The sequence below is a fragment of the Salmo salar genome, chromosome 17, assembly GCF_965601325.2.
Source record: "Salmo salar chromosome 17, fSalSal1, whole genome shotgun sequence".
Taxonomy (NCBI): domain Eukaryota; kingdom Metazoa; phylum Chordata; class Actinopteri; order Salmoniformes; family Salmonidae; genus Salmo; species Salmo salar.
In genome coordinates, this window is record NC_138307.1 from 27,208,296 (window position 1) to 27,235,302 (window position 27,007).

The 27,007-nt window shown below is 47.7% G+C and overlaps 1 protein-coding gene across 4 annotated transcripts in view; it reads right to left on the bottom strand.

The window, feature by feature from the left end:
• pir (pirin) overlaps window positions 1-27,007 on the bottom strand; it is a 100,414-nt gene that overhangs the window by 11,458 nt on the left and 61,949 nt on the right. For 3 of the 4 annotated variants that reach the window (XM_045698485.2, XM_045698482.2, NM_001141576.1), the window contains 2 exon segments: window positions 8,632-8,712; window positions 6,676-6,882 (listed from right to left, as the gene is read on the bottom strand). In XM_045698485.2, the coding sequence (XP_045554441.1) occupies window positions 6,676-6,882; window positions 8,632-8,712 (288 nt within the window). 4 annotated transcript variants of the gene reach the window in all.

Below are 27,007 nucleotides of genomic sequence, written 5' to 3' on the forward strand. Positions count from 1 at the left end.
GCGGCAGCCCAAACCCAGCTGTATTAACCCCTGTTGGAAGTCATTACTCTGTAACCCTGTCAGTCAGCGGCAGCCCAAACCCAGCTGTATTAACCCCTGTTGGAAGTCATTACTCTGTAACCCTGTCAGTCAGCGGCAGCCCAAACCCAGCTGTATTAAATTCACTGCACCCATTACTGAAATGGTTGATCCAGTTTAGATGCTTAAGGTATTCTCATACCTTAATCTTTCCATCCCGGCAGTCATTCTGAATCAGGTTGCAGGTGAATAAAAATTCTAAATGTTGGATATCCCCACTCTGGCTAGCTTCCAATAGGAATTACACATCACTTTGCAAGCCAGCATAATGTGATTTGCAGACCTACATTTTTCCTGTAAACCATGAGTTTCAGGCCACTGTATTATGGTAAAACTAAGCCCTCAAAAATAAGGCCTTATGAATTATGTGTTGTATTGTGTTAAATAATACAATTGTAATGATAACATAATTTCTTAGGATCTCACTTGGTGAAGGCCACAGGACAGAAAATGGATGAATGCAACAACCATAGCTGTGTTTGAATACCCATACTAACATACTGTAAATGACATACTTAATGAGTATATATACTACATAATATTAGTTCATTTTAATATACTGTAAACAAACGATATCCTTTCAGTTGAGTGTAGTAGCGCTTTGCCTGTCTACTGGAAGTTGATGCTGTTGCTATGTAACTTCTTGCTAGTTTGTTAGCATAGATAACAAATTAATAGCTAGACATCTTATGACTTTATTAACAATGTCCATTGAGAACGCACCAAGACTATACCACTTAGCTAAGCTAAGAATGAAGTGAATAATCAAGTTAATAAATGTTGGGTAGGTAATTAGATAGCATATAGTTAATATACTGGAAAGTTCAATGTATTAGTAGCCAACTAACATTAGGTAGCTAGCTAACATACGAGTCAGTACATACAAGCAATTGTTGTAATGATATGCTATGCGGTTCGTAAGGCTAGCGTAGCTAACAAATTGTAAGCCAGCATAACGTGTAACGTAACTTATTTGAAAAGTCATTACTTTATTACATTGCTCAACATTTCTTTAACATTTGTCATAATTAGTTAAAGCAATGAATTTCTATCCGTTCTCATCAAACTTCGGCTGCTCATGTCTCTGTCACTAACAAATACAGTCATGGGTCGTAACTCAACAATTCACTCAAAAGGCAAGGCACTCTGGAAAATAGGCTTTACACAAAGCAGTGTGTTCATTTAACACTGAAAGTGTGGACCAGTATAGACACTGGACAAGTGTTACATTTAACACTCTTAGTGTTTATTTAATATTGAAGAATATGCTGTGAAGGTATCAGTGAACACCATAACCGTGTAACTTTAACACTGAGTTAGTGTAACATTTTAATGCCACTGGTGTTGGTAAGTATCAGTGTTAAAAGGGCAACACTTCGAAATGCGTTAATTCAACACTTTCTGGCTGGTTCTCATATAAACACTTACAAAGTGTGAAATTGAACAACCACAGTGTGTTTTACCAATCAAATTTGGCTGTGCAGCTATCCCACCCAGTCCCAGCTCAGTCCCACCCCCAGCCCAGTGCCAGCCCCAATACATTTACATACAGATAACTGCCAAAATGAAGGAAACACAAATGAGGAATACAAAGTATATTGAAAGCAGGTGCTTCCACACAGGTGTGTTTCCTGAGTTAATTAAGGAATGAACATCCCATCATGCTTAGGTTCATGTATAATGTGTGTGTGTGTCTCAGTCACCAGATCTCAACCCAGTTGAACACTTACGGGAGACTCTGGACCAACGCCTGAGACAGCGTTTTCTACCACCATCAACAAAACACAAAATGATGGAATTTCTAGAGTAAAAATGGTGTCGCATCCCTCCACTTGTAGAATCTACGTCAAGGTGCATTGAAGCTGTTCTGGCAGCTCATGGTGGCCCAATGACAAAACACTTTATGTTGGTATTTCATTTATTTTGACAGTTACTTGTCTATTACCCTGTTGGACATCGTTAGCCTCTCTGCCTGTCTGTAGTGTCTCCCCCTGCCCTATAGTAACCAGAGGCAACCCAATCCCAAGTTGGGCCCATTTCCCAGCTTCAACACATTTTCGTCTGTAAAATGACAAACCTTATAGACGTCATTAGAAACTCTGTCTGTCAGTCTCCTCTCCTGCCCTAGAGTAACCCCAAACCCAACCGGCCCGGTCAAATTTACATCTGAAACATGACAAACCCACTTACTCATTTCCTGTCTCATCTAACTCAGCAGACAGACACAGAAAAAATAAGGAGGGGGGAGGGGGGGGGGGGTGAGAAAGAGGATGTAATTGCCTGCAAACGTCACATGATGAAGCTGAATGTCTTGTGGTTGGTTGGGATTTCTGGCGAGGCATATCTAGGCCTGAGGCTTTCAACATCTCAGTCATTGCTTTGTATAAAGTTTTCTGGCTTGATATGGGCAAGACCCCAGCACGTCATATCAACAGCCGACACTAAGTATTCATTCTGTATAATACAGTGACAACAGAACAATGATGATGACAATGATGGCGATAATAAACTCCCCCCCTTCTTCATCCACTGTGGTTTTGGACCTGTGATTACAAATGCGTTACTTTGTAGGGTGAGAAATATATAAATCTATTTTTAGTCGTTTAAGTTTATACATGTTCTTATGGCTGTTTGTTCTGACTTCCACATGACATCAACCAGTGTTTCCCCTATATGCGTTTAGCAGCGGCACACTGCGGTTGCTAATTCGTGGATGCCACCAAAAAAATATATCAAAATAATAAATAATTTGACCATCCCGTGGTGCACCGCTGCTAAGCGCATATATGGGAAACACTGGTTGATGTCATGTGGAAGTCAGAACAAACATCCAGAACTTGTATAAACTTAAATAATTAAAACCCAGATAAAATATGTAGAAAATATAATAGAGCAATATATATTTTTTTAAAGATTACCTTTGAGAACTAACAATCCCCAAAAGAAAAATTAAACCGTCAGGGAGAATCTAAAATAAAAAAAATGTCATGGCATGGGGCACCACATTGATTTTGTTATAATGTTTGAGTCATTCAGATAGCATAAGAACAAGGCATAAGCCACGGCAAAATGTGTAGAATTTAAGGAATTTTGCTTTAAAATCTTCTCTCAGCCTTATGGCACATTTTTTTGAATGGCATGAAATTAGCTTTAAAAAACAGTACAATGTTCTCTCTGCCCCACAGCAAAATGTATAAAATTGCAGGAAATTTGCTTTAAAACAGCAGCAGTTTGTCTCTGCGGCCAGAGACAAACTGGCACCCACTACCACCACCCATGGTTATGGTTAGTATGGTGCTCTTGACCTGTACACCCAGGGTTATGGTTAGTATGGTGCTCCTGACCTGTACACCCAGGGTTATGGTTAGTATGGTGCTCCTGACCTGTACACCCAGGGTTATGGTTAGTATGGTGCTCCTGACCTGTACACCCAGGGTTATGGTTAGTATGGTGCTCCTGACCTGTACACCCAGGGTTATGGTTAATATGGTGCTCCTGACCTGTACACCCAGGGTTATGGTTAGTATGGTGCTCCTGACCTGTACATCCAGGGTTATGGTTAGTATGGTGCTCCTGACCTGTACACCCAGGGTTATGGTTAGTATGGTGCTCCTGACCTGTCCCCCCTGGGTTATGGTTAGTATGGTGCTCCTGACCTGTCCCCCCAGGGTTATGGTTAGTATGGTGCTCCTGACCTGTACACCCAGGGTTATGGTTAGTATGGTGCTCCTGACCTGTACACCCAGGGTTATGGTTAGTATGGTGCTCCTGACCTGTACACCCAGGGTTATGGTTAGTATGGTGCTCCTGACCTGTACACCCAGGGTTATGGTTAATATGGTGCTCCTGACCTGTACACCCAGGGTTATGGTTAGTATGGTGCTCCTGACCTGTACACCCAGGGTTATGGTTAGTATGGTGCTCCTGACCTGTACACCCAGGGTTATGGTTAGTATGGTGCTCCTGACCTGTACACCCATTGTTATGGTTAGTATGGTGCTCCTGACCTGTACACCCAGGGTTATGGTTAGTATGGTGCTCCTGACCTGTACACCCAGGGTTATGGTTAGTATGGTGCTCCTGACCTGTACACCCAGGGTTATGGTTAGTATGGTGCTCCTGACCTGTACACCCAGGGTTATGGTTAGTATGGTGCTCCTGACCTGTACACCCGGGGTTATGGTTAGTATGGTGCTCCTGACCTGTACACCCATTGTTATGGTTAGTATGGTGCTCCTGACCTGTACACCCAGGGTTATGGTTAATATGGTGCTCCTGACCTGTACACCCAGGGTTATGGTTAGTATGGTGCTCCTGACCTGTACACCCATTGTTATTGTTAGTATGGTGCTCCTGACCTGTACACCCAGGGTTATGGTTAGTATGGTGCTCCTGACCTGTACACCCAGGGTTATGGTTAGTATGGTGCTCCTGACCTGTACACCCAGGGTTATGGTTAGTATGGTGCTCCTGACCTGTACACCCAGGGTTATGGTTATGGTTAGTATGGTGTTCTTGACCTGTACACCCAGGGTTATGGTTATGGTCAGTATGGTGCTCCTGACCTGTACACCCAGGGTTATGGTTAGTATGGTGCTCCTGACCTGTACACCCAGGGTTATGGTTATGGTTAGTATGGTGCTCCTGACCTGTACACCCATTGTTATGGTTAGTATGGTGCTCCTGACCTGTACACCCAGGGTTATGGTAAGTATGGTGCTCCTGACCTGTACACCCAGGGTTATTGGTGCTCCTGACCTGTACACCCAGGGTTATGGTTAGTATGGTGCTCCTGACCTGTACACCCATTGTTATGGTTAGTATGGTGCTCCTGACCTGTACACCCAGGGTTATGGTTAGTATGGTGCTCCTGACCTGTACACCCAGGGTTATGGTTAGTATGGTGCTCCTGACCTGTACACCCAGGGTTATGGTTAGTATGGTGCTCCTGACCTGTACACCCAGGGTTATGGTTAGTATGGTGCTCCTGACCTGTACACCCAGGGTTATGGTTAGTATGGTGCTCCTGACCTGTACACCCATTGTTATGGTTAGTATGGTGCTCCTGACCTGTACACCCAGGGTTATGGTTAGTATGGTGCTCCTGACCTGTACACCCAGGGTTATGGTTAGTATGGTGCTCCTGACCTGTACACCCATTGTTATTGTTAGTATGGTGCTCCTGACCTGTACACCCAGGGTTATGGTTAGTATGGTGCTCCTGACCTGTACACCCAGGGTTATGGTTAGTATGGTGCTCCTGACCTGTACACCCAGGGTTATGGTTAGTATGGTGCTCCTGACCTGTACACCCAGGGTTATGGTTATGGTTAGTATGGTGTTCTTGACCTGTACACCCAGGGTTATGGTTATGGTCAGTATGGTGCTCCTGACCTGTACACCCAGGGTTATGGTTAGTATGGTGCTCCTGACCTGTACACCCAGGGTTATGGTTATGGTTAGTATGGTGCTCCTGACCTGTACACCCAGGGTTATGGTTAGTATGGTGCTCCTGACCTGTACACCCAGGGTTATGGTTAGTATGGTGCTCCTGACCTGTACACCCGGGGTTATGGTTAGTATGGTGCTCCTGACCTGTACACCCATTGTTATGGTTAGTATGGTGCTCCTGACCTGTACACCCAGGGTTATGGTTAATATGGTGCTCCTGACCTGTACACCCAGGGTTATGGTTAGTATGGTGCTCCTGACCTGTACACCCAGGGTTATGGTTAGTATGGTGCTCCTGACCTGTACACCCAGGGTTATGGTTAGTATGGTGCTCCTGACCTGTACACCCAGGGTTATGGTTAGTATGGTGCTCCTGACCTGTACACCCATTGTTATGGTTAGTATGGTGCTCCTGACCTGTACACCCAGGGTTATGGTTAGTATGGTGCTCCTGACCTGTACACCCAGGGTTATGGTTAGTATGGTGCTCCTGACCTGTACACCCAGGGTTATGGTTAGTATGGTGCTCCTGACCTGTACACCCAGGGTTATGGTTAGTATGGTGCTCCTGACCTGTACACCCAGGGTTATGGTTAGTATGGTGCTCCTGACCTGTACACCCAGGGTTATGGTTATGGTTAGTATGGTGTTCTTGACCTGTACACCCAGGGTTATGGTTATGGTCAGTATGGTGCTCCTGACCTGTACACCCAGGGTTATGGTTAGTATGGTGCTCCTGACCTGTACACCCAGGGTTATGGTTATGGTTAGTATGGTGCTCCTGACCTGTACACCCATTGTTATGGTTAGTATGGTGCTCCTGACCTGTACACCCAGGGTTATGGTTAATATGGTGCTCCTGACCTGTACACCCAGGGTTATGGTTAGTATGGTGCTCCTGACCTGTACACCCATTGTTATTGTTAGTATGGTGCTCCTGACCTGTACACCCAGGGTTATGGTTAGTATGGTGCTCCTGACCTGTACACCCAGGGTTATGGTTAGTATGGTGCTCGCTGGGCTCCCTGCCTGTGCCATTAAACCCCCCATTAAACCCCTGACCTGTACACCCAGGGTTATGGTTAGTATGGTGCTCCTGACCTGTACACCCAGGGTTATGGTTATGGTTAGTATGGTGCTCCTCACCTGTACCCCAAGGGCCTGTCCAGAGATGACGGCCACAGTGACCCCCTCCCTGCTGGGCTTGGGGACCTGGCTGTCCTTCAGCTCCTGGTACTGGGGCTCCACCATCTTGTCCTCCCTCCTCAGGTTGACCCACAGCTGCAGGCCCTGGACCGGCTCCTCAGACACAGGCATCTCTGCATGGACCACCCCTCGGCCTGCCGTCATCCACTTATGAAGAGACATGGACATAGACACACAGAGACGGACACAGAAACACACACACACACACACACACAGATACAGAGAGGCATAGACACACACACACAAAACACAATTACTAACCACATAAAGGAGAATTGTACAGTATAATATACATTAAATAAGTGTTGTCTGATATGATTTCCATAATAAATCACCCATGTGGACTTAATACTGGAACTAACTGGTTTCCAGGAGGAAATTAACTTCACATTTACACCTTTCCTTCCCCACTGCTGTGATATGTACCTAGTGGATGTCCATCTTCCCCACTGCTGTGATATGTACCTAGTGGATGTCCATCTTCCCCACTGCTGTGATATGTACCTAGTGGATGTCCATCTTCCCCACTGCTGTGATATGTACCTAGTGGATGTCCATCTTCCCCACTGCTGTGATATGTACCTAGTGGATGTCCATCTTCCCCACTGCTGTGATATGTACCTAGTGGATGTCCATCTTCCCCACTGCTGTGATATGTACCTAGTGGATGTCCATCTTCCCCACTGCTGTGATATGTACCTAGTGGATGTCCATCTTCCCCACTGCTGTGATATGTACCTAGTGGATGTCCATCTTCCCCACTGCTGTGATATGTACCTAGTGGATGTCCATTGTTCTTCTCAAAGCTCCGCTAACATCAAAATAACACACTGGAAGGTTGTGTTCAAAATGACTGCTACTACTTTTGGTCTAGGGGCTAAGCTGTGCACTAAATAGGGTCTAGAGCCCTCCAACTCAACGTTGGACCTCGAAGCCAGTTCCACTGCATGTTCTCATTGTCCCCTCTAATCAGGGACTGGTTTAGTCCTGGGAAACCAGGAGTGTGCAATTCATTATCAGGTAAAACAGAAAACCAGCAGGCTCCGGACCTCGTAGGGTAAGAGTTGAGTACCCCTGGTCTAGAGAATAAGGGCTCAGGGAATAGGGGTTTTAGCCAAAAGTAGTGCACTACATAGGGAATAGGGAGCCATTTCTGATGCAACTTTTCAGTGCCCTAAGGGTGATGCAGCGTTGCTGTGGGAAGCTAATTGAGCAATAACACTTCAAGTTTTGTCAGCAGCTTTCCCCTCCTGTTCCACTGTGAGGAAACCCGTCTGCCCTGGGTTAGTAGCTCCAGCCCCCCCCCCAAATAGTGTTTGGCTCTCTCTCGCTGTCGCACGCACACACACCAATTCTCTTGTAGTAGTATTTTGGTATTTTATTAGGATCCCCATTAGCTGTTGCGAAAGAAGCAGCTACTCTTCCTGGGTCCACACAAAACATGACATAATTTAGTCTCCTCAACTTGTTCAACAGCCACACCATTCATTACCAGATTCAGCTGAGGTCTAGAACTTAGTGAATGATTTGTACCAAATACAATGCTCTTAGTTTTAGAGATGTTCAGGACCAGTTTATTACTGGCCACCCATTCCACAACAGACTGCAACTCTTTAAGGGTTTCAGTGACTTCACTAGCTGTGGTTTCTGATGCGGATATGGTTGAATCATTAGCATACATGGACAAACATGCTTTGTTAAATGCCAGTGGCATTAGTGCCTTTTAAACCACTCCCTGGTTGATGCTGACTGACTGACCAGGGACAACAGCTTTACGACTGCTGCATGGGAAAAACACAGGAAATGCCCTGAAGGCACGATGCTTCATTGGTTCTGGTGGGAGTATGGTGAAGAGTAGGAACCTACATACAGTACTGTCACAAGATGTTTCTCTACCTGTAAATCCCCTGGTTTCAGTAGTCCAGAGTGGCCACAGAAATCCTCATGGGCTGAAACGCCTTTCAAAACGTAGGTCACCTAAACAAAGACAAAATAGATCCAAATATATTCTCAAACCCATAGATGAGCCATTGCTGATTTTATATAACAGCTGAGAGGCAAAACAAAACATTAACTGTGCTCTGAAGTTGTCCCTCTCCCGAATACCAACCATGTCTAGAGAAGTGGAAAACAACTTTCTCTAAGTCTTTGCCAATTGAGGTTGAGGTTAGGAAAGAGATGAATGAATCTCAGTTGTAAACATGAATGGTTTCGGAAGGAAATCTCATCATAAAGCTTGTACGACTGGAAAACATAGTATGGTAAATAATTTACTTCATATTTTCCTCACGCAAGTCTAACAGATTAAATATGTACAGTGTGTGTGTGCGTAATGCAGTGTCCGTTGACCAGGACAGACAAGAGCACGTGTTCACTCCGTGTCCATTCCACTGCCACATGGACTGAGGTCAAAACGGACAGGAAGTAGAAAGCTATAGAGGTTAGAGGTAAACATCTGTCTCTCAGAGAGGCTTCCAAACCTCCAGCCAGGGGGCCGAGAGCCTCTCTCTGATCTGGCAGTGCACGTGGCTATGAGCTCTGAGATGTAACCGTGAGCAAACACACCTGCTGCATGGCATGCTGGGCCGTGGGCGCTTCAGCCCCGCCCCCGTCAGGTCTGGTCCAGTCGGCAGCCAGTTGGACACTAAGCTACACATATACAGTATCAGCTGGGCCTATGGCCTCATCTGGTCTGGGCCATGGTGGACACTAGGCTAGGTTACACATGTATCTACAGTATCAGCTGGGCCTATGGCCTCATCTGGTCTGGGCCATGATAGACGCTATGTTAGGTTACACATGTATCTACAGTATCAAACACAGGCCAAGACTTTTCTATTAAAAACACTTGTTTTGACTCTATAAATTCCCACTGTGGACCAACGCCTTTATGGTTGAGGAAACCGTGATTCACCAACACCACTTCCAAAGCAGAAGTTTAATTTCTCTCCTCCCCTCTGCCTAAATATGTGATATTGGTGGGTTTTCATTCAAACCCCAGTATCCAAAAGCAAGCTAATGCTATGTATAACAAACCTATTGAGAAGCTTTCTCTGGACGAGGCTTAAATGACAGTAGGCCTGTTAGTGCCATCTGCTGGCGTTAGCAGGAAGTGCATTAATGGTGTATGTGCCTTACCCTCCCTCATCCCTAAGGGTGTATGAGCCTCACCCTCCCTCATCATTAATGGGGTATGTGCCTCACCCTACCTCCTCAATATTGGTGTATGTGCTTCACCCTCCCTCATCATGAATGGTGTATGTCCCTCACCCTCCCTCATCATGAATGGTGTATGTGCCTCACCCTCCCTCATCATGAATGGTGTGTATGCCTCACCCTCCCTCATCATTAATGGTGTATGTGCCTCACCCTCCCTCAGCATTAATGGTGTATGTGCCTCACCCTCCCTCATCATTAATGGTGTATGTGCCTCACCCTCCCTCATCATTAATGGTGTATGTGCCTCACCCTCCCTCATCATGAATGGTGTATGTGCCTCACCCTCCCGCATCATTAATGGTGTATGTGCCACACTCTCCATAATTAATGGTGTATGTGCCTAACCCTCCCTCATCGTTAATGGTGTATGTACCTCATTAATGGTGTATGTGCCTCACCCTCCCGCATCATTAATGGTGTATGTGCCACACTCTCCATAATTAATGGTGTATGTGCCTGACCCTCCCTCATCATTAATGGTGTATGTGCCACACCCTCCCTCCCTCGTCATTAACAGTGTATGTGCCACACCCTCCATCATTAATGATGTATGTGCCTCACCCTCCATCATTAATGGTGAATGTGCCATACCCTCCCTCATCATGAATGTTGTATGTGCCTCACCCTCCCTTATCATTAATGGTGTGTGCCACACCCTCCCTCCCTCGTCATTAATGGTGAATGTGCCACACCCTCCCTCCCTCATCATTAATGGTGTAGGTGCCACACCCTCCCTCCCTCGTTATTAACGGTGTATGTGCCTCACCCTCCCTTATCATTAATGGTGTATGTGCCATACCCTCCCTCGTCATTAGTGGTGTATGTGCCACACCCGCAATCACTAATGGTGTATGTGCCACACCCTCCTTCATCATTAATGGTGTATGTGCCTCACCCTCCCTCATCATTAATGGTGTATGTGCCTCACCCTTCCTCATCATTAATGGTGTACGTGCCTCACCCTCCTGCATCATTAATGGTGTACATGCCTCACCCTCCCGCATCATTAATGGTGTACATGCCTCACCCTCCCACATCATTAATGGTGTAGGTGCCTCACCCTCCCACATCATTAATGGTGTATGTGCCTCACCCTTCCTCATCATTAATGGTGTATGTGTGCCACACCCTCCCTCATCATTAATGGTGTATGTGTGCCACACCCTCCCTCATCATTAATGGTGTATGTGTGCCACACCCTCCCTCATCATTAATGGTGCATGTGCCTCACCCTCCCACATCATTAATGGTGCATGTGCCTCACCCTCCCACATCATTAATGGTGTACGTGCCTCACCCTCCCACATCATTAATGGTGTAGGTGCCTCACCCTCCTGCATCATTAATGGTGTATGTGACTCACCCTCCCTCATCATTAATGGTGTATGTGCCACACACTCCTTCCCTCATCATTAATGGTGTATGTGCCTCACCCTCCCTTATCATTAATGGTGTATGTGCCACACCCTCCCTCCCTCGTCATTAATGGTGTTTGTGCCATACCCTCCCTACCTCATCATTAGTGGTGTATGTGCCACACCCTCCTTCATCATTAATGGTGTATGTGCCACACCCTCCATCATTAATGGTGTATGTGCCTCACCCTCCATCATTAATGGTGTATGTGCCTCACCCTCCCTCATCAATAAGGGTGTACGTGCCTCACCCTCCCACATAATTCATGGAGTATGTGCCACACCCTCCCTCATCATGAATGGTGTATGTGCCTCACCCTCCCTCATAATTAATGGTGTATGTGTCTCACCCTCCCTAATCATTAATGGTGTATGTGCCACACCCTCCCTCACTCGTCATTAACGGTGTATGTGCCACACCCTCCTTCCCTCGATCATTAACGGTGTATGTGCCACACCCTTGATCATTAATGGTGTATGTGCCTCACCTTCCATCATTAATGGTGTATGTGCCACACCCTCTCTCATCATGAATGGTGTATGTGCCTCACCCTCCCTTATCATTAATGGTGTATGTGCCACACCCTCCCTCCCTCATCATTAATGGTGTATGGGCCACACCCTCCCTCCCTCCCTCATCATTAACGGTGTATGTGCCTCACCCTCCCTTATCATTAATGGTGTATGTGCCACACCCTCCCTCCCTCGTCATTAGTGGTGTATGTACCACACCCTCCATCATTAATGGTGTATGTGCCACACCTTCCATCATTAATGGTGCATGTGCCTCACCCTCCCTCATCATTAATGGTGTATGTGCCTCATCCTTCCTCATCATTAATGGTGTATGTGTGCCACACCCTCCCTTATCATTAATGGTGTATGTGCCACACCCTCCCTCCCTCGTCATTAACGGTGTATGTGCCACACCCTCCTTCCCTCCATCATTAATGGTGTATGTTCCACACCCTCCCTCCCTCCCTCCCTCCCTCATCATTAACGGTGCATGTGCCTCACCCTCCCTTATCATTAATGGTGTATGTGCCATACCCTCCCTCCCTCGTCATTAGTGGTGTATGTGCAACACCCTCCTTCATCATTAATGGTGTATGTGCCACACCCTCCATCATTAATGGTGTATGTGCCTCACCCTCCCTCATCATTAATGGTGTACGTGCCTCACCCTCCCACATAATTCATGGTGTATGTGCCTCACCCTCCCTCATCATTAATGGTGTATGTGCCACACCCTCCCTCATCATTAATGGAGTATGTGCCACACCCTCCCTCATCATGAATGGAGTATGTGCCACACCCTCCCTCATCATGAATGGTGTATGTGCCTCACCCTCCCTCATCATTAATGGTGTATGTGCCTCACCCTCCCTCATCATTAATGGTGTATGTGTCTCACCCTCCGTTATCATTAATGGTGTATGCGCCACACCCTCCCTCACTCGTCATTAACGGTGTATGTGCCACACCCTCCTTCCCTCGATCATTAACGGTGTATGTGCCACACCCTTGATCATTAATGGTGTATGTGCCTCACCCTCCATCATTAATGGTGTATGTGCCACACCCTCCCTTATCATTAATGGTGTATGTGCCACACACTCCCTCCCTCATCATTAATGGTGTATGTGCCACACCCTCCCTCCCTCCCTCCCTCGTCATTAACGGTGTATGTGCCTCACCCTCCCTTATCATTAATGGTGTATGTGCCATACCCTTCCTCCCTCGTCATTAGTGGTGTATGTGCCACACCCTCCATCATTAATGGTGCATGTGCCTCACCCTCCATCATTAATGGTGTACGTGCCTCACCCTCCCTCATCATTAATGGTGTATGTGCCTCATCCTTCCTCATCATTAATTGTGTATCTGTGCCACACCCTCCCTCATCATTAATGGTGTACGTGCCTCACCCTCCTTCATCATTAATGGTGTACGTGCCTCACCCTCCCTCATCATTAATGGTGTATGTGCCTCACCCTTCCTCATCATTAATGGTGTACGTGCCTCACCCTCCTGCATCATTAATGGTGTACATGCCTCACCCTCCCGCATCATTAATGGTGTACATGCCTCACCCTCCCACATCATTAATGGTGTAGGTGCCTCACCCTCCCACATCATTAATGGTGTATGTGCCTCACCCTCCCTCATCATTAATGGTGTATGTGTGCCACACCCTCCCTCATCATTAATGGTGTATGTGTGCCACACCCTCCCTCATCATTAATGGTGTATGTGTGCCACACCCTACCTCATCATTAATGGTGTATGTGTGCCACACCCTCCCTCATCATTAATGGTGTATGTGTGCCACACCCTCCCTCATCATTAATGGTGCATGTGCCTCACCCTCCCACATCATTAATGGTGCATGTGCCTCACCCTCCCACATCATTAATGGTGTACGTGCCTCACCCTCCTGCATCATTAATGGTGTACGTGCCTCACCCTCCTGCATCATTAATGGTGTATGTGACTCACCCTCCCTCATCATTAATGGTGTATGTGCCACACACTCCTTCCCTCATCATTAATGGTGTATGTGCCTCACCCTCCCTCATCATTAATGGTGTATGTGCCTCACCCTCCCTTATCATTAATGGTGTATGTGCCACACCCTCCCTCCCTCGTCATTAACGGTGTATGTGCCACACCCTCCTTCCCTCCATCATTAATGGTGTATGTGCCACACACTCCCTCGTCATTAACAGTGCATGTGACGCACCCTCCCTTATCATTAATGGTGTTTGTGCCATACCCTCCCTACCTCATCATTAGTGGTGTATGTGCCACACCCTCCTTCATCATTAATGGTGTATGTGCCACACCCTCCATCATTAATGGTGTATGTGCCTCACCCTCCATCATTAATGGTGTATGTGCCTCACCCTCCCTCATCAATAAGGGTGTACGTGCCTCACCCTCCCACATAATTCATGGAGTATGTGCCACACCCTCCCTCATCATGAATGGTGTATGTGCCTCACCCTCCCTCATCATTAATGGTGTATGTGTCTCACCCTCCCTAATCATTAATGGTGTATGTGCCACACCCTCCCTCACTCGTCATTAACGGTGTATGTGCCACACCCTCCTTCCCTCCATCATTAATGGTGTATGTGCCACACACTCCCTCGTCATTAACAGTGCATGTGACGCACCCTCCCTTATCATTAATGGTGTTTGTGCCATACCCTCCCTACCTCATCATTAGTGGTGTATGTGCCACACCCTCCATCATTAATGGTGTATGTGCCACACCCTCCATCATTAATGGTGTATGTGCCTCACCCTCCATCATTAATGGTGTATGTGCCTCACCCTCCCTCATCAATAAGGGTGTACGTGCCTCACCCTCCCACATAATTCATGGAGTATGTGCCACACCCTCCCTCATCATGAATGGTGTATGTGCCTCACCCTCCCTCATCATTAATGGTGTATGTGTCTCACCCTCCCTAATCATTAATGGTGTATGTGCCACACCCTCCCTCACTCGTCATTAACGGTGTATGTGCCACACCCTTCTTCCCTCGATCATTAACGGTGTATATGCCACACCCTTGATCATTAATGGTGTATGTGCCTCACCTTCCATCATTAATGGTGTATGTGCCACACCCTCCCTCATCATGAATGGTGTATGTGCCTCACCCTCCCTTATCATTAATGGTGTATGGGCCACACCCTCCCTCCCTCCCTCATCATTAATGGTGTATGGGCCACACCCTCCCTCCCTCCCTCATCATTAACGGTGTATGTGCCTCACCCTCCCTTATCATTAATGGTGTATGTGCCACACCCTCCCTCCCTCGTCATTAGTGGTGTATGTACCACACCCTCCATCATTAATGGTGTATGTGCCACACCTTCCATCATTAATGGTGCATGTGCCTCACTCTCCCTCATCATTAATGGTGTATGTGCCTCATCCTTCCTCATCATTAATGGTGTATGTGTGCCACACCCTCCTTTATCATTAATGGTGTATGTGCCACACCCTCCCTCCCTTGTCATTAACGGTGTATGTGCCACACCCTCCTTCCCTCCATCATTAATGGTGTATGTGCCACACCCTCCCTCCCTCCCTCCCTCGTCATTAACGGTGCATGTGCCTCACCCTCCCTTATCATTAATGGTGTATGTGCCATACCCTCCCTCCCTCGTCATTAGTGGTGTATGTGCAACACCCTCCTTCATCATTAATGGTGTATGTGCCACACCCTCCATCATTAATGGTGTATGTGCCTCACCCTCCCTCATCATTAATGGTGTACGTGCCTCAACCTCCCACATAATTCATGGTGTATGTGCCTCACCCTCCCTCATCATTAATGGTGTATGTGCCACACCCTCCCTCATCATTAATGGAGTATGTGCCACACCCTCCCTCATCATGAATGGTGTATGTGCCTCACCCTCCCTCATCATTAATGGTGTATGTGCCTCACCCTCCCTCATCATGAATGGTGTATGTGCCTCACCCTCCCTCATCATTAATGGTGTATGTGCCTCACCCTCCCTCATCATTAATGGTGTATGTGTCTCACCCTCCGTTATCATTAATGGTGTATGTGCCACACCCTCCCTCACTCGTCATTAACGGTGTATGTGCCACACCCTCCTTCCCTCGATCATTAACGGTGTATGTGCCACACCCTTGATCATTAATGGTGTATGTGCCTCACCCTCCATCATTAATGGTGTATGTGCCACACCCTCCCTTATCATTAATGGTGTATGTGCCACACACTCCCTCCCTCATCATTAACGGTGTATGTGCCTCACCCTCCCTTATCATTAATGGTGTATGTGCCATACCCTTCCTCCTTCGTCATTAGTGGTGTATGTGCCACACCCTCCATCATTAATGGTGCATGTGCCTCACCCTCCATCATTAATGGTGTATGTGCCTCATCCTTCCTCATCATTAATTGTGTATCTGTGCCACACCCTCCCTCATCATTAATGTTGTACGTGCCTCACCCTCCCACATCATTAATGGTGTACATGCCTCACCCTCCCACATCATTAATGGTGTAGGTGCCTCACCCTCCCACATCATTCATGGTGTATGTGCCTCACCCTCCCTCATCATTAATGGTGTATGTGCCTCACCCTCCCTCATCATTAATGGTGTATGTGCCTCATCCTTCCTCATCATTAATGGTGTATGTGTGCCACACCCTCCCTCATCATTAATGGTGTATGTGTGCCACACCCTCCCTCATCATGAAAGGTGTATGTGCCTCACCCTCCCTCATCATTAATGGTGTATGTGCCACACCCTCCTTCCCTCATCATTAATGGTGTATGTGCCACACCGTCCTTCCCTCCATCATTAATGGTGTACGTGCCTCACCCTCCCACATAATTCATGGTGTATGTGCCTCACCCTCCCTCATCATTAATGGTGTATGTGCCACACCCTCCCACATCATTAATGGTGTATGTGCCTCACCCTTCCTCATCATTAATGGTGTATGTGTGCCACACCCTCCCTCATCATTAATGGTGTATGTGTGCCACACCCTCCCTCATCATTAATGGTGTATGTGTGCCACACCCTCCCTCATCATTAATGGTGCATGTGCCTCACCCTCCCACATCATTAATGGTGCATGTGCCTCACCCTCCCACATCATTAATGGTGTACGTGCCTCACCCTCCCACATCATTAATGGTGTAGGTGCCTCACCCTCCTGCATCATTAATGGTGTATGTGACTCACCCTCCCTCATCATTAATGGTGTATGTGCCACACACTCCTTCCCTCATCATTAATGGTGTATGTGCCTCACCCTCCCTTATCATTAATGGTGTATGTGCCACACCCTCCCTCCCTCGTCATTAATGGTGTTTGTGCCATACCCTCCCTACCTCATCATTAGTGGTGTATGTGCCACACCCTCCTTCATCATTAATGGTGTATGTGCCACACCCTCCATCATTAATGGTGTATGTGCCTCACCCTCCATCATTAATGGTGTATGTGCCTCACCCTCCCTCATCAATAAGGGTGTACGTGCCTCACCCTCCCACATAATTCATGGAGTATGTGCCACACCCTCCCTCATCATGAATGGTGTATGTGCCTCACCCTCCCTCATAATTAATGGTGTATGTGTCTCACCCTCCCTAATCATTAATGGTGTATGTGCCACACCCTCCCTCACTCGTCATTAACGGTGTATGTGCCACACCCTCCTTCCCTCGATCATTAACGGTGTATGTGCCACACCCTTGATCATTAATGGTGTATGTGCCTCACCTTCCATCATTAATGGTGTATGTGCCACACCCTCTCTCATCATGAATGGTGTATGTGCCTCACCCTCCCTTATCATTAATGGTGTATGTGCCACACCCTCCCTCCCTCATCATTAATGGTGTATGGGCCACACCCTCCCTCCCTCCCTCATCATTAACGGTGTATGTGCCTCACCCTCCCTTATCATTAATGGTGTATGTGCCACACCCTCCCTCCCTCGTTATTAGTGGTGTATGTACCACACCCTCCATCATTAATGGTGTATGTGCCACACCTTCCATCATTAATGGTGCATGTGCCTCACTCTCCCTCATCATTAATGGTGTATGTGCCTCATCCTACCTCATCATTAATGGTGTATGTGTGCCACACCCTCCTTTATCATTAATGGTGTATGTGCCACACCCTCCCTCCCTCGTCATTAACGGTGTATGTGCCACACCCTCCTTCCCTCCATCATTAATGGTGTATGTGCCACACCCTCCCTCCCTCCCTCCCTCGTCATTAACGGTGCATGTGCCTCACCCTCCCTTATCATTAATGGTGTATGTGCCATACCCTCCCTCCCTCGTCATTAGTGGTGTATGTGCAACACCCTCCTTCATCATTAATGGTGTATATGCCACACCCTCCATCATTAATGGTGTATGTGCCTCACCCTCCCTCATCATTAATGGTGTACGTGCCTCAACCTCCCACATAATTCATGGTGTATGTGCCTCACCCTCCCTCATCATTAATGGTGTATGTGCCACACCCTCCCTCATCATTAATGGAGTATGTGCCACACCCTCCCTCATCATTAATGGAGTATGTGCCACACCCTCCCTCATCATGAATGGAGTATGTGCCTCACCCTCCCTCATCATTAATGGTGTATGTGCCTCACCCTCCCTCATCATGAATGGTGTATGTGCCTCACCCTCCCTCATCATTAATGGTGTATGTGCCACACCCTCCCTTATCATTAATGGTGTATGTGCCACACACTCCCTCCCTCATCATTAACGGTGTATGTGCCTCACCCTCCCTTATCATTAATGGTGTATGTGCCATACCCTTCCTCCTTCGTCATTAGTGGTGTATGTGCCACACCCTCCATCATTAATGGTGCATGTGCCTCACCCTCCATCATTAATGGTGTATGTGCCTCATCCTTCCTCATCATTAATTGTGTATCTGTGCCACACCCTCCCTCATCATTAATGGTGTACGTGCCTCACCCTCCCACATCATTAATGGTGTACATGCCTCACCCTCCCACATCATTAATGGTGTAGGTGCCTCACCCTCCCACATCATTCATGGTGTATGTGCCTCACCCTCCCTCATCATTAATGGTGTATGTGCCTCACCCTCCCTCATCATTAATGGTGTATGTGCCTCATCCTTCCTCATCATTAATGGTGTATGTGTGCCACACCCTCCCTCATCATTAATGGTGTATGTGTGCCACACCCTCCCTCATCATGAAAGGTGTATGTGCCTCACCCTCCCTCATCATTAATGGTGTATGTGCCACACCCTCCTTCCCTCATCATTAATGGTGTATGTGCCACACCGTCCTTCCCTCCATCATTAATGGTGTACGTGCCTCACCCTCCCACATAATTCATGGTGTATGTGCCTCACCCTCCCTCATCATTAATGGTGTATGTGCCACACCCTCCCTCATCATTAATGGAGTATGTGCCACACCCTCCCTCATCATTAATGGAGTATGTGCCACACCCTCCCTCATCATGAATGGAGTATGTGCCTCACCCTCCCTCATCATTAATGGTGTATGTGCCTCACCCTCCCTCATCATGAATGGTGTATGTGCCTCACCCTCCCTCATCATCAATGGTGTATGTGCCTCACCCTCCCTCATCATTAATGGTGTATGTGTCTCACCCTCCGTTATCATTAATGGTGTATGTGCCACACCCTCCCTCACTCGTCATTAACGGTGTATGTGCCACACCCTCCGTCCCTCGATCATTAACGGTGTATGTGCCACACCCTTGATCATTAATGGTGTATGTGCCTCACCCTCCATCATTAATGGTGTATGTGCCACACCCTCCCTTATCATTAATGGTGTATGTGCCACACACTCCCTCCCTCATCATTAATGGTGTATGTGCCACACCCTCCCTCCCTCCCTCCCTCGTCATTAACGGTGTATGTGCCTCACCCTCCCTTATCATTAATGGTGTATGTGCCATACCCTTCCTCCTTCGTCATTAGTGGTGTATGTGCCACACCCTCCATCATTAATGGTGCATGTGCCTCACCCTCCATCATTAATGGTGTATGTGCCTCATCCTTCCTCATCATTAATTGTGTATCTGTGCCACACCCTCCCTCATCATTAATGGTGTACGTGCCTCACCCTCCCACATCATTAATGGTGTACATGCCTCACCCTCCCACATCATTAATGGTGTAGGTGCCTCACCCTCCCACATCATTCATGGTGTATGTGCCTCACCCTCCCTCATCATTAATGGTGTATGTGCCTCACCCTCCCTCATCATTAATGGTGTATGTGCCTCATCCTTCCTCATCATTAATGGTGTATGTGTGCCACACCCTCCCTCATCATTAATGGTGTATGTGTGCCACACCCTCCCTCATCATGAAAGGTGTATGTGCCTCACCCTCCCTCATCATTAATGGTGTATGTGCCACACCCTCCTTCCCTCATCATTAATGGTGTATGTGCCACACCGTCCTTCCCTCCATCATTAATGGTGTACGTGCCTCACCCTCCCACATAATTCATGGTGTATGTGCCTCACCCTCCCTCATCATTAATGGTGTATGTGCCACACCCTCCCTCATCATTAATGGAGTATGTGCCACACCCTCCCTCATCATTAATGGAGTATGTGCCACACCCTCCCTCATCATGAATGGAGTATGTGCCTCACCCTCCCTCATCATTAATGGTGTATGTGCCTCACCCTCCCTCATCATGAATGGTGTATGTGCCTCACCCTCCCTCATCATCAATGGTGTATGTGCCTCACCCTCCCTCATCATTAATGGTGTATGTGTCTCACCCTCCGTTATCATTAATGGTGTATGTGCCACACCCTCCCTCACTCGTCATTAACGGTGTATGTGCCACAGCCTCCGTCCCTCGATCATTAACGGTGTATGTGCCACACCCTTGATCATTAATGGTGTATGTGCCTCACCCTCCATCATTAATGGTGTATGTGCCACACCCTCCCTTATCATTAATGGTGTATGTGCCACACACTCCCTCCCTCATCATTAATGGTGTATGTGCCACACCCTCCCTCCCTCCCTCCCTCGTCATTAACGGTGTATGTGCCTCACCCTCCCTTATCATTAATGGTGTATGTGCCATACCCTTCCTCCTTCGTCATTAGTGGTGTATGTGCCACACCCTCCATCATTAATGGTGCATGTGCCTCACCCTCCATCATTAATGGTGTATGTGCCTCATCCTTCCTCATCATTAATTGTGTATCTGTGCCACACCCTCCCTCATCATTAATGGTGTACGTGCCTCACCCTCCCACATCATTAATGGTGTACATGCCTCACCCTCCCACATCATTAATGGTGTAGGTGCATCACCCTCCAACATCATTCATGGTGTATGTGCCTCACCCTCCCTCATCATTAATGGTGTATGTGCCTCACCCTCCCTCATCATTAATGGTGTATGTGCCTCATCCTTCCTCATCATTAATGGTGTATGTGTGCCACACCCTCCCTCATCATTAATGGTGTATGTGTGCCACACCCTCCCTCATCATGAAAGGTGTATGTGCCTCACCCTCCCTCATCATTAATGGTGTATGTGCCACACCCTCCTTCCCTCATCATTAATGGTGTATGTGCCACACCGTCCTTCCCTCCATCATTAATGGTGTATGTGCCTCACCCTCCCACATAATTCATGGTGTATGTGCCTCACCCTCCCTCATCATTAATGGTGTATGTGCCACACCCTCCCTCATCATTAATGGAGTATGTGCCACACCCTCCCTCATCATTAATGGAGTATGTGCCACACCCTCCCTCATCATTAATGGAGTATGTGCCTCACGCTCCCTCATCATTAATGGTGTATGTGTCTCACCCTCCCTCATCATTAATGGTGTATGTGCCACACCCTCCCTCACTCGTCATTAACGGTGTATGTGCCACACCCTTGATCATTAATGGTGTATTTGCCTCACCCTCCTTCATCATTAATGGTGTATGTGCCACACCCTCCGTCATCATGAATGGTGTATGTGCCACACCATCCCTCATCATTAATGGTGTATGTGCCACACCTTCCCTCATCATTAATGGTGTATGTGCCTCACCCTCCCTCATCATTAATGGTGTATGTGCCTCACCCTTCCTAATCATTAATGCTGTATGTGTGCCACACCCTCCCTCATCATTAATGGTGTATGTGTGCCACACCCTACCCCATCATTAATGGTGTACGTGCCTCACCCTCCCGCATCATTAATGGTGTACGTGCCTCACCCTCCCGCATCATTAATGGTGTACGTGCCTCACCCTCCCTCATCATTAATGGTGTACGTGCCTCACCCTCCCTCATCATTAATGGTGTACGTGCCTCACCCTCCCTCATCATTAATGGTGTATGTGCCTCACCCTCCCGCATCATGAATGGTGTATGTGCCTTACCCTCCCTCATCATGAATGGTGTATGTGCAACACCCTCCTTCCCTCATCATTAATGGTGTATGTGCCTCACCCTCCCTCATCATTAATGGTGTATGTGCGTCACCCTTCCTCATCATGGTGTATGTGCCTCACCCTCCCTCATCATGAATGGTGTATGTGCCACACCCTCCTTCCCTCATCATGAATGGTGTATGTGCCTCACCCTCCCTCCCTCCCTCAGCATTAATGGTGTACGTGCCTCATCCTCCCGCGTCATTAATGGTGTATGTGCCACACGCTCCATCATTAATGGTGCATGTGCCTCACCCTCCCTCATCATTAATGGTGTATGTGTGCCACACCCTCCTCATCATTAGTGGTGTATGTGTGCCACACCCTCCTCATCATTAGTGGTGTATGTGTGCCACACTCTCCCACATCATTAATGGTGTACGTGCCTCACCCTCCCACATCATTAATGGTGTACGTGCCTCACCCTCCCACATCATTAATGGTGTACGTGCCTCACCCTCCCACATCATTAATGGTGTACATGCCTCACCCTCCCACATCATTAATGGTGTAGGTGCCTCACCCTCCTGCATCATTAATGGTGTATGTGCCTCACCCTCCCTCATCATTAATGGTGTATGTGCCACATCCTCCTTCCCTCGAACATTAACGGTGTATGTGCTACACCCTCCATCATTAATGGTGTATGTGCCTCACCCTCCATCATTAATGGTGTATGTGCCTCACCCTCCCTCATCATTAATGGTGTATGTGCCTCACCCTCCCTTATCATTAATGGTGTAAGTGCCACACCCTCCCTCCCTCGTCATTAACGGTGTATGTGCCACACCCTCCTTCCCTCCATCATTAATGGTGTATGTGCCTCACCCTCCATCATTAATGCTGTATGTGCCACACCCTCCCACATCATGAATTGTGTATGTGCCTCACCCTCCCTCATCATTAATGGTGTATGTGCCTCACCCTTCCACATCATTAATGGTGTATGTGTGCCACACCCTCCCTCATCATTAATGGTGTACGTGCCTCACCCTCCCACATCATTAATGGTGTACGTGCCTCACCCTCCCACATCATTAATGGTGTACGTGCCTCACCCTCCATCATCATTAATGGTGTACGTGCCTCACCCTCCATCATCATTAATGGTGTACGTGCCTCACCCTCCCGCATCATTAATGGTGTACGTGCCTCACCCTCCGGCATCATTAATGGTGTATGTGCCTCACCCTCCCTCATCATTAATGGTGTATGTGCCTCACCCTCCCACATCATGAATGGTGTATGTGCCTCTCCCTCCCTCATCATGAATGGTGTATGTGCCTCTCCCTCCCTCATCATTAATGGTGTATGTGCCTCACCCTCCCTCATCATTAATGGTGTATGTGCCTCTCCCTCCCTCATCATGAATGGTGTATGTGCCACACCCTCCTTCCCTCATCATTAATGGTGTATGTGCCTCACCCTCCCTCATGGTGTATGTGCCTCACCCTCCCTCATCATTAATGGTGTATGTGCCTCACCCTCCCTCATCATTAATGGTGTATGTGTGCCACACCCTCCCTCATCATTAATGGTGTATGTGTGCCACACCCTCCCTCATCATTAATGGTGCATGTGCCTCACCCTCCCACATCATTAATGGTGCATGTGCCTCACCCTCCCACATCATTAATGGTGTACGTGCCTCACCCTCCCACATCATTAATGGTGTAGGTGCCTCACCCTCCATCATTAATGGTGCATGTGCCTCACCCTCCATCATTAATGGTGTATGTGCCTCATCCTTCCTCATCATTAATTGTGTATCTGTGCCACACCCTCCCTCATCATTAATGGTGTACGTGCCTCACCCTCCCACATCATTAATGGTGTACATGCCTCACCCTCCCACATCATTAATGGTGTAGGTGCCTCACCCTCCCACATCATTCATGGTGTATGTGCCTCACCCTCCCTCATCATTAATGGTGTATGTGCCTCACCCTCCCTCATCATTAATGGTGTATGTGCCTCATCCTTCCTCATCATTAATGGTGTATGTGTGCCACACCCTCCCTCATCATTAATGGTGTATGTGTGCCACACCCTCCCTCATCATGAAAGGTGTATGTGCCTCACCCTCCCTCATCATTAATGGTGTATGTGCCACACCCTCCTTCCCTCATCATTAATGGTGTATGTGCCACACCGTCCTTCCCTCCATCATTAATGGTGTACGTGCCTCACCCTCCCACATAATTCATGGTGTATGTGCCTCACCCTCCCTCATCATTAATGGTGTATGTGCCACACCCTCCCACATCATTAATGGTGTATGTGCCTCACCCTTCCTCATCATTAATGGTGTATGTGTGCCACACCCTCCGTCATCATTAATGGTGTATGTGTGCCACACCCTCCTTCATCATTAATGGTGCATGTGCCTCACCCTCCCACATCATTAATGGTGCATGTGCCTCACCCTCCCACATCATTAATGGTGTACGTGCCTCACCCTCCCACATCATTAATGGTGTAGGTGCCTCACCCTCCTGCATCATTAATGGTGTATGTGACTCACCCTCCCTCATCATTAATGGTGTATGTGCCACACACTCCTTCCCTCATCATTAATGGTGTATGTGCCTCACCCTCCCTTATCATTAATGGTGTATGTGCCACACCCTCCCTCCCTCGTCATTAATGGTGTTTGTGCCATACCCTCCCTACCTCATCATTAGTGGTGTATGTGCCACACCCTCCTTCATCATTAATGGTGTATGTGCCACACCCTCCATCATTAATGGTGTATGTGCCTCACCCTCCATCATTAATGGTGTATGTGCCTCACCCTCCCTCATCAATAAGGGTGTACGTGCCTCACCCTCCCACATAATTCATGGAGTATGTGCCACACCCTCCCTCATCATGAATGGTGTATGTGCCTCACCCTCCCTCATAATTAATGGTGTATGTGTCTCACCCTCCCTAATCATTAATGGTGTATGTGCCACACCCTCCCTCAATCGTCATTAACGGTGTATGTGCCACACCCTCCTTCCCTCGATCATTAACGGTGTATGTGCCACACCCTTGATCATTAATGGTGTATGTGCCTCACCTTCCATCATTAATGGTGTATGTGCCACACCCTCTCTCATCATGAATGGTGTATGTGCCTCACCCTCCCTTATCATTAATGGTGTATGTGCCACACCCTCCCTCCCTCATCATTAATGGTGTATGGGCCACACCCTCCCTCCCTCCCTCATCATTAACGGTGTATGTGCCTCACCCTCCCTTATCATTAATGGTGTATGTGCCACACCCTCCCTCCCTCGTCATTAGTGGTGTATGTACCACACCCTCCATCATTAATGGTGTATGTGCCACACCTTCCATCATTAATGGTGCATGTGCCTCACTCTCCCTCATCATTAATGGTGTATGTGCCTCATCCTTCCTCATCATTAATGGTGTATGTGTGCCACACCCTCCTTTATCATTAATGGTGTATGTGCCACACCCTCCCTCCCTCGTCATTAACGGTGTATGTGCCACACCCTCCTTCCCTCCATCATTAATGGTGTATGTGCCACACCCTCCCTCCCTCCCTCCCTCGTCATTAACGGTGCATGTGCCTCACCCTCCCTTATCATTAATGGTGTATGTGCCATACCCTCCCTCCCTCGTCATTAGTGGTGTATGTGCAACACCCTCCTTCATCATTAATGGTGTATGTGCCACACCCTCCATCATTAATGGTGTATGTGCCTCACCCTCCCTCATCATTAATGGTGTACGTGCCTCAACCTCCCACATAATTCATGGTGTATGTGCCTCACCCTCCCTCATCATTAATGGTGTATGTGCCACACCCTCCCTCATCATTAATGGAGTATGTGCCACACCCTCCCTCATCATTAATGGAGTATGTGCCACACCCTCCCTCATCATGAATGGAGTATGTGCCTCACCCTCCCTCATCATTAATGGTGTATGTGCCTCACCCTCCCTCATCATGAATGGTGTATGTTCCTCACCCTCCCTCATCATCAATGGTGTATGTGCCTCACCCTCCCTCATCATTAATGGTGTATGTGTCTCACCCTCCGTTATCATTAATGGTGTATGTGCCACACCCTCCCTCACTCGTCATTAACGGTGTATGTGCCACACCCTCCGTCCCTCGATCATTAACGGTGTATGTGCCACACCCTTGATCATTAATGGTGTATGTGCCTCACCCTCCATCATTAATGGTGTATGTGCCACACCCTCCCTTATCATTAATGGTGTATGTGCCACACACTCCCTCCCTCATCATTAATGGTGTATGTGCCACACCCTCCCTCCCTCCCTCCCTCGTCATTAACGGTGTATGTGCCTCACCCTCCCTTATCATTAATGGTGTATGTGCCATACCCTTCCTCCTTCGTCATTAGTGGTGTATGTGCCACACCCTCCATCATTAATGGTGCATGTGCCTCACCCTCCATCATTAATGGTGTATGTGCCTCATCCTTCCTCATCATTAATTGTGTATCTGTGCCACACCCTCCCTCATCATTAATGGTGTACGTGCCTCACCCTCCCACATCATTAATGGTGTACATGCCTCACCCTCCCACATCATTAATGGTGTAGGTGCATCACCCTCCAACATCATTCATGGTGTATGTGC